The sequence below is a fragment of the Lycium barbarum genome, unplaced genomic scaffold, assembly GCF_019175385.1.
Source record: "Lycium barbarum isolate Lr01 unplaced genomic scaffold, ASM1917538v2 unchr_scaffold_94, whole genome shotgun sequence".
NCBI classification, from domain to species: Eukaryota; Viridiplantae; Streptophyta; class Magnoliopsida; order Solanales; family Solanaceae; genus Lycium; species Lycium barbarum.
In genome coordinates this window covers 5,857-14,200 of record NW_026843545.1, presented here as the reverse complement: position 1 = coordinate 14,200, position 8,344 = coordinate 5,857, and the positions used below count along the sequence as shown (strand labels likewise).

The window sequence follows — 8,344 nt, the reverse complement described above, 5'->3', positions numbered from 1 at the left end:
CCTCCCATCTCTCTCCCCCCCTCTTCTCCCCACTGCTCCGCCGGCGGCCACCACCGACCGCCGGAGCTCCGGCGAAATGTAGTGCCCTTCACCACCGTCACTGCCAGCCCCTTCCCCTTTTCCCTTTCTTTCTCCGGCGGAATTTTTTCCAGTCAGATCTGGATTCGCCGGAATATCGACGGATCTGAGCATTGTTGGAAGCAAAAAAGAAAAAAGACTAAGATCTATGCCGGAGAAGAAGAAAAAAACTCAGATCTACGTCGAAAAAAAAAATTCCAGATTTTCGCTGTATTCGCCGGAATTTTTTCCGGCCAGATCTGGAAAAAGTCCAGATTTTCGCTTTTACTTTATTGTATATTTACCGTGTATACAATGTTTTTTGCTTGTATTTGTTGTATACATACCGGAAAATATGACATATTTGTTAATTTTTTGGTGTATGAATGTTTTATACTGTATTTTTTGCCTATATCTGTTGTATACATACCGGAAAATATGATGTTTTGTGTAATTATTGGTGTATATGTATTCAGTTTTTACTCGTTGTATTCATGAATACAACAAGCCAATTTATGAATATAGATAGTTATTTCATGAATACAGTGGAAAAAAATTGTTGTATTCATGAATACAGCTAAAAAAAAATTTGAATACACATGTGGGAGCTAGGCTGATTTGCTACAGAACGTAAATATTGAAACATTAGCTATGCAGTTTGATTAAACCCCAAATGTTTGCTATTTATGTAAAATGCCCTTTAATATAGCCTTTAATATGTTTGATTCAGCCAATTGGGCAATAGGAATTATTTTGGACCCGGACCTAATCCAATTGTACTTACAACTCTAATTTATAGCTCATTAATTTTTCATCGGGAAAAGGACACCATGTGGCTTTAGGAAATATACTTGAGACGAATTTTAGCCCTAAGTTTTCATGAGTATCCGAATTAGAGTATATTTGGATTGACTTAAAAAAGCAGTTTGTAAGCTGAAAACAACTTATAAGTCACAAAAAAAAGTTGGGGTAGCCCAACTTATTTTTTTTTTTACTTATAAGTTGTTTTCAGCTTATAAGCTGCTTTAGATAAGCTAGGCCAAACATGCCCAATTACTTTTTTGAGCTTATTTTAAGCACAAAATGGCTTATAAGCTGGCCAGCCAAGCACTCAAAAAAGCTGAAAACAACTTATAAGTTGTTTTCAGCAACTTATAAGCCAATCCAAACGGGCTCTTAGACTCTAGCAGCAAATTAATGTCAATTTCTAGCCATCGGACTGGTTTCAGCTCTCTCCTCTCTCTTGCAGCGGACGAACTTTTTCGGCCAGATCCGTTAGATATTGTTTTAGATCTTGTAGGTTTCGACTGATTTCTTTGCTCTCTTTTTCTTTTTGTCATCGATGCTAACATCTTTTGGGAGTTTTTTTTCTGGCCTTTGGTTTCTTCTCTCTAGAGCGAGTCTCTCCTCTGATTTTGGTGCCATTGGAAAAAATAGGTAAACAGAAATATCCCCAAAACATATATAATAAGTGTATAAAAATTGTATAACATATGTATAATTAGTGCGTATACGTTAATTATACATTTATTATAATTTTATTCCCAAAACATGTATAACATGTGTATAATAATTGTATAATATGTGTATAGTTAGTGAGTATACATTGATTATACATTTATTATAAATTTATTATACACAATTTATCCAACATTGATAATTTTCTATACACATACGGGTGAGATACATATTCTATACAACAATGATACAGTTTTTATATGTATGATACATTTTAGATACATATACAATAGTGATACATATTCTATATAACAATGATACAGTTTCTATACATATACTGGAATTATTTTTAAAATAGTTACGAAATGTAATTATTTTAAAAGGCTAAAAACGTCTACTAGGCTTCTTGGGTCATTCGGTGTCAATAGTTTCACCCGAATCACCATTTATATCTTTGTCTCATTTTCATCTAGCAAACATATTTGTCTCATTTTCATCTACCAAACATACATAACCCCACTTCTAATTATATTGTTTTTCTTTTCCGATGCACTAGCCAATCCATGATCTAGGATTATCCAATACCAAGCAGGTAAGTAGGGGACTATCATGGTCAATTTGCATGAATGCCCTTATCTTGTGGTGGTCTTTGATTTTTGGCCTTCAAAGCGTTGGTCTTTAATTTTTGTCCTTCGGCACTTTAAGTAACAAAAAAACTATGCCTTGTCCGGCATAGTTCTGTGGAAATTAAGTTATCCGACATAGCTTCATTTCTACAGAATTTATGCCGGACAAGGCAAAGCTTATGCCAGACAAGGGAAAGTTTCGATAAACTTATGCTGAGCAAATTAGTTACTAAATAACTTATGTCGGATAACTTCATTTCTACAGAACTATGCCGGACAAGACATAGTTGTTATGTAACTTTGCTCGACAAGGCATAGTTTCTATGAAACTTTGCCTTGAGAAATTTTCTTTTTTTGTTTACTCTGCTAGGGATCGAACCCAGAATCTCTGATATCGTAGACCAGTGAATAAGGGTACTTTGGCTCACAAATTTTCTTTAAATGAGAAGCAAGACAAAAATTAAAGACCAGCGAGTGTGGGACAAAGATTAAAGACCAGTCCGTATAAAGGACAATCTGCGCAAAAAATTGGATTATTATTGTACAGCCCAACTACGCAAAATGCCCAGCCCAACCTTCATTTTGTAGGTCCGTGAAGACATAATCACCCCCACCCCACCCCTTCCACCATTTTTTAAAAAATGGAAAAGGGCCAAATATACCCCTGTACTATGAGAAAAGGTTTAAATATACCCTTCGTTATACTTTGGGTCCAAATATACCCCTGCCGTCATACTATTGGATCAAATATACCCCTCCCCATTTAAAGTTGTCCAAGGTGGACATCCAATCCAACGTGACACTGACATTTCCTGAGTTATATGCCACCTAAGCGCCCCTAACCCAGTTTAGCCTTCCCTTTACTTGTTCTTCCACCACTAAAATTTTCTTCCCTCCACCGTCATTAACACCACTAAAGTTTGAGATAGCAAAGGCAAATCCCTTGTTCGTGCCTTCATGTCAGTTTCCCCTTTGCTTATTCTTTCTTTTTGTTATTTTATTTTTATTTTACTGCTTCCTAATGGATTTGTTATTTTTTATGTTCCTTTTCATTCTAACAATAATTTTCGTTGTGTTTCGCTAAATTTGTGGGATATCATACTTTTATTTATTCATTGTTTTTTGCCATAGAATGTAAATATTACCATACCAGCAAATTGAATACACCTAAAGAGCACCTCACCTCTCACTTCCCATTTCTAGGAATAGAGTAGGTAGGCCTCAGAACTAGTTACATATGCTATCAATAAAGCCTATACACTTCCTAGCTGTTCTATAACCTCTTAGCATGTTTACTCTTTCCCTAATTGTAGTCTTTATCTGTAGGATTGCAAAATTTGTATTCACACTTTGTCCTTTGAATACCATCCCATTCCTGGCCTGCCATGTCTGGTAAAGGACAGCCCCATGCCCAACAGTCACTACTTCCTTCTTGAACTTGCTCCAATGCCTTTGCCTTATCCTCTGCAGAGTCATATGAACATTTCCCAGAGATATTGTGGTCCCCATCTAGCTTGCTATACCATGTCATACCTCTTTGATCCATCCACAATCCACAAACAAATGTGCAGTATATTCCACATAACACGCATAAGTCATCTTCACAGTCTATGCCCAACTTAATCAGTCTAGCTCTAGTAAGTAGCCTCTGTTTCTGGGCTAGCCACAGTAATATTCTATGCTTAGGTACTAGCACTTTACTCCATATCAAATCAGCCTCATCTAGTTTTGGTCTGTCCCCTATCAATTCAATATACCCTTTAGTCATGGAATACTTCCCAGTTCTAGTAAGGCAGTACCTACCATTTAGATACCAGTTCCTCATGCCTTGTTTGATCTTGTGCAATTGTTTCCAGTACCAGCTGCAATCCTGGGGTGGGACATGGTTCCAAAAATCATCCTCACCCTTCATATAGACACCATGGACCCACCTAAACCACAGTTGTTCTTTACTATTCATGTATAACCAGATCAGTTTTCCAACTACTGCTATATTCCAAATTCTATAATTCTTAATATTAAGTCCTCCTTCCTTCTTAGAACAGCACAAGTCATGCCAAGACACTAGGGAAATCTTCTTAGTCCCCTCATTGGTGCCCCATACGAATTCCCTACACTGCTTATTAACCAGTTTCAACACACTCTGGGGTAGTATGAACACTGATCCCCAAAAATTCTACAATGAAAATAACACTGAGTTGATAATTTGAATTCTACCTACATAAGAGAGATGCCTTGTGGAGGAGGCTTTGATCTTCTCTGTTATCTTGATGCTTAGTTAGTGACACTTCATCTTGCTCCACTTCTTATGTGAAAGTGGAAAGCCAAGATATTTTAGGAAATGTACCACTTGTAAAACCATTCATTCTCAACAAGTCCTCTTTAATATGATCATCCACACCTGCTATAAACATACTTGATTTTTCATTATTTGCAATAAAGCATGTGGTACTTGAGAAGCACTGGATGGCCTCCATAACTCTAGTCACTGAGGCTTCATTTCCTTTGCAAGAAATCATTAAATCATCTGCAAAAGTTAAGTGAGTTAACTTTTGCACTTTGCACATTGGGTGGAATAAAAGATCAGGCACCTGAGTCATCCTTGTCATTATCCTTTAGAAATACTCCATGACTAGGACAAATAGCAAGGGGGAAATTGGATCCCCTTGCCTAAGACCTCTTCTACCTTGGAAGAAACCACATCCTTCACCATTGACCTTCACAGAGAACCAAGTTGTTGTTACACATTCCATTATCAGTTGTACAAATTTGTGTGGAAAGCCAAATCCTTCTAACATTTCCTTAACAAAATCCCATTGAACCATGTCATATGCCTTCTTGAGATCAATTTTCACCATACATCTAGTTGTTGTTTTCCTATTGTAGTGCCTCAATAAGTCATGGCAAACTAGTACATTCTTTACAAGTGATCTTCCTTTCACAAAGGCTGCTTGAGTGGGACTTACAATAGTGGGCAATATTTTATTCAGTCTACTGCATAAGAGTTTAGAAATACACTTGTAAAAGACATTGCAACATGAAATCAGCCTATATTGACTTGGACTCACTGGATTTTCTACCTTTAGAATGATAGAAATCATAGTTGCATTCAGTTGTTTAAGTAGTTTACCATTACTAAAACATTCTGAAATGGCATTGCAAACATCATCCCCAATCACCTTCCAGGCTGCTCTATAGAATCCCCCACCATACCCATCAGGTCCAGGGCTCTTATTAATGTTTATACTCATCATGGCCTGTTTTATCTCTTTCCTTGTAAATCCTTGCACCAGATCGCATTGTTGTTCGACTGATAGTTTTGGCCCTTGCCCATATATTCTAGCATCTGAATGTCTCCTAATACCCCCCTCATCTCCCAAAAGCTGCTTGTAGAACTTGACAAACACCTCTTCCACTTGCTGTTGTTCATACTTCCACTGGCACTGTTCATCCTGTATTTGAGTAATTGACTAGATCAGCTTCCTTTTCTTTATCATAGAGAAAAAGTATCATGTGTTGTCATCACCATGCCTTATCCATGTTGCTTTACTCCTTTGCAACAACAAGGACTCAGCAAGGTACATCGATCTCCTAAATCTTCCTCTTACCTCTTTCTCCTCCTTTTGCGAAGCAGTATTCTGAGGATCCTGCTGAAGTTGTGTTTGAACTTTCTTTAAATCCTCTCTATCTTGATTTGCTTTCTCGACTAGGTTACAAAAGTTACTTTTATGAAGAACTTTCAACTTTTGCTTCAACAGCTTCATCTTCCTAACCACTTGGTACATTAAGTACCCATCTATCTGCTCATTCCAAGCATCTTGAATTATCTTCTCAAACTCGGGGTGGGTACTCCATACATTACAGTGCTTAAAAGCCTTCTTCTTATTCATAGGGGTTTGCACTAACTGAACAGTCATGGAGCAGTGATCACTTATGCCTTCAGGGAGCACATGTGCATTGATATCCGGCATAGAGTCTACCCATTCCCCATTCACTAGTACTCTATCTATTTTTGAAAATATCCTAGAGTCTTGTTTATCATTCCAGGTGTATTTGCAACCATCATTCTTCATGTTCTCCAGCCTACAAGTGTCTACCCATTTTTGAAAGTCAATCATGTCAGCAAGAGTGATTGCATTTCCACTATTCTATTATCATTACTCAGCACAGCATTAAAGTCTCCTAGGACAACCTAAGGTTCCACCATTCCTCCACTTATTTGACTCAAATGATCCCAAAGATATTTCCTGTCCTCTTTCACATTGAATGCATATACAAATGTAACCAAATACTCAAGTTGCATAGGTGTATATTTTACCCTGCATGAAACAGCTTGTGCAGTTTCCTATAGCACATTTATGTCATACCAATCAAGCCTCCATGTAACCAGTATCCTTCCATTATAATGGGAAGTGTGATTGCTATAGTACTTCCATCCAGCAAACATACTATCAACAATATTATTGACATTGTTAACCTTTATTCTAGTTTCTAATAGTCCCACTAATCCTGCTTCTTGCTTATTACAGAGGATTTTAACCTCCTTCTGTTTATTGAGGCCATTAAGGTCCCTCACGTTCCAGCTTATCATCTTAACCATGATCAGTGGAGTCGTTAGCCTTCCCCCCTATTTGGCCAGCTTTAGTGGCTTGCATTGCTTTCTCCCTTCCTTCTTGTATACGGTAAAAATCGGATAAGTGTAAACCGGTGAGACAAGGGTCCGAAGGAAGAAGAGGACGAAAGCATACATGAAGACTTCCATTCTGAACCGGAGGAACGCTATGACCGGGGCTAAGCAGAGGCACCATTTGATCTGATTTCTTCATCACCGGGTCGGTCGAGGCCGTTAGTCCGATTATCCGTGGTCGTGGGTCCGGAAGAGCCGTTGCACGTGAGCCACACGTCGGTAACGTCCTGCCATGGTCAACCACCAACCATGCGTGTGTCAGACGGTACGGCCAACCTAACCCACTCAGAGTTTTCCTTTCTCTTATTTTTTAATGATTAGTATTGTGTGAAGCCCATGAAGGTAACACTATAAATAGAGCTCATCCCTCTCCTTTGGGGGGGGGGGTTGGCTTCTTGCTATCAAGAACACTTTGTAATAGCAATATATATACAAAATCTCTCTCCCAAATACCTAATTTCGGTCGCCTTTGTTGTGTTCATCTCTTTCATTACTTCAACCAAATAGCACTCACACATTAGTGAACATACAAGTATATAGCAAACCATCGATTATCATTGCTCCTGCCGCATTATATCTATATTTATATCTTTCTTTTATCAAGTAGATTGAGACTTAGCCACATATCTTGTACCCACTCACAAATTTAATTGATTATCTAAATTCGGGGTAAACAGTTTGGCGCCCACCGTGGGGCCAGGATAATAGTGGCCTTTTGTCTTGATCTCTACCTTACCCATCTAAATCAAAAACGCCTTCTGTTCGTATTTGAAAAAACGAACTAAATGGCTGACAGTGGACAATCCGGTCACGTTAACAACAACGAAATCGTGGCCAAAAACGAAGGAAGCGGTCCACGAGGACCACCAAACCCATCTGATCCTAACCTCGTTAATTCGAGGGAGGGCCTCAACCAACGAAACACCGTGGACCAGGAGAATGCCACTTTACGGCTACTGACCCTCTAAATACCCACCATTCTGTTACCCTGTCCCGGGCACGGGATCGGAAAGAACCGGGTACACCCAATGATAATATTGACCTACGTTTAATTTTTGAAATGTTGCAGGAGCAAAGAGCGGCGATTGCCGAGCAGGGAATCGCAATAGCCCTGTTGCAGAACGGAGGGGATGCCCCTCGGGGGCCGGTAATGAAACGGACCAAGATTTCTATTGTTCGTGAAAAGCGCACCCGAGATCACTTATCCGGGGGCTCTCTCCTTCGATGACGAGGACGCAGAGCGCATCATTCAACCGCACAATGATGCGTTGGTAATATTTGTACTTATCTTTAAAACTAAGGTTAAACGTATTTTGATTGACCGAGGTCGCTCGGCCAACATCATCCGGTGGAGAGTGGTCGAACAGCTAGGGCTGCTTGATCAGATCGTGTCGGTAACCCGGGTACTCAGCGGGTTCAATATGAAAAGTGAAACCACAAAGGAGGAGATCTCATTGCCTGTAAACGTCAATGGCACCATTCAACAAACGGTGTTCTACGTGATCGAAGGGGACAT

At 39.1% G+C, this 8,344-nt stretch overlaps 1 protein-coding gene across 1 annotated transcript; it reads right to left on the bottom strand.

The window, feature by feature from the left end:
• Positions 1–3,444: 3,444 nt before the first annotated feature.
• On the bottom strand, positions 3,445–6,741 carry LOC132625797 (uncharacterized). The gene is made up of 6 exons (XM_060340365.1): positions 6,509–6,741; positions 6,346–6,460; positions 5,750–6,289; positions 4,828–5,593; positions 4,489–4,668; positions 3,445–4,301 (listed from the first exon to the last, which is right to left on the bottom strand). The coding sequence occupies exons 1-6, from the start codon at positions 6,739–6,741 to the stop codon at positions 3,445–3,447; spliced, it is 2,691 nt and encodes an 896-aa protein (XP_060196348.1).
• Positions 6,742–8,344: the final 1,603 nt, after the last annotated feature.

Excerpts from the sequence above, each read along its gene's own strand:
- LOC132625797 (XM_060340365.1), bottom strand. The coding sequence starts at position 6,741 with ATGGTTAAGATGATAAGCTGGAACGTGAGGGACCTTAATGGCCTCAAT. Across the intron at positions 6,461-6,508 it reads GTTACATGGAGGCTTGATTG|GGTAAAATATACACCTATGC; the intron begins GTATGACATAAA and ends TGTTTCATGCAG. Across the intron at positions 5,594-5,749 it reads CGCAAAAGGAGGAGAAAGAG|GATGAACAGTGCCAGTGGAA; the intron begins GTAAGAGGAAGA and ends ACTCAAATACAG.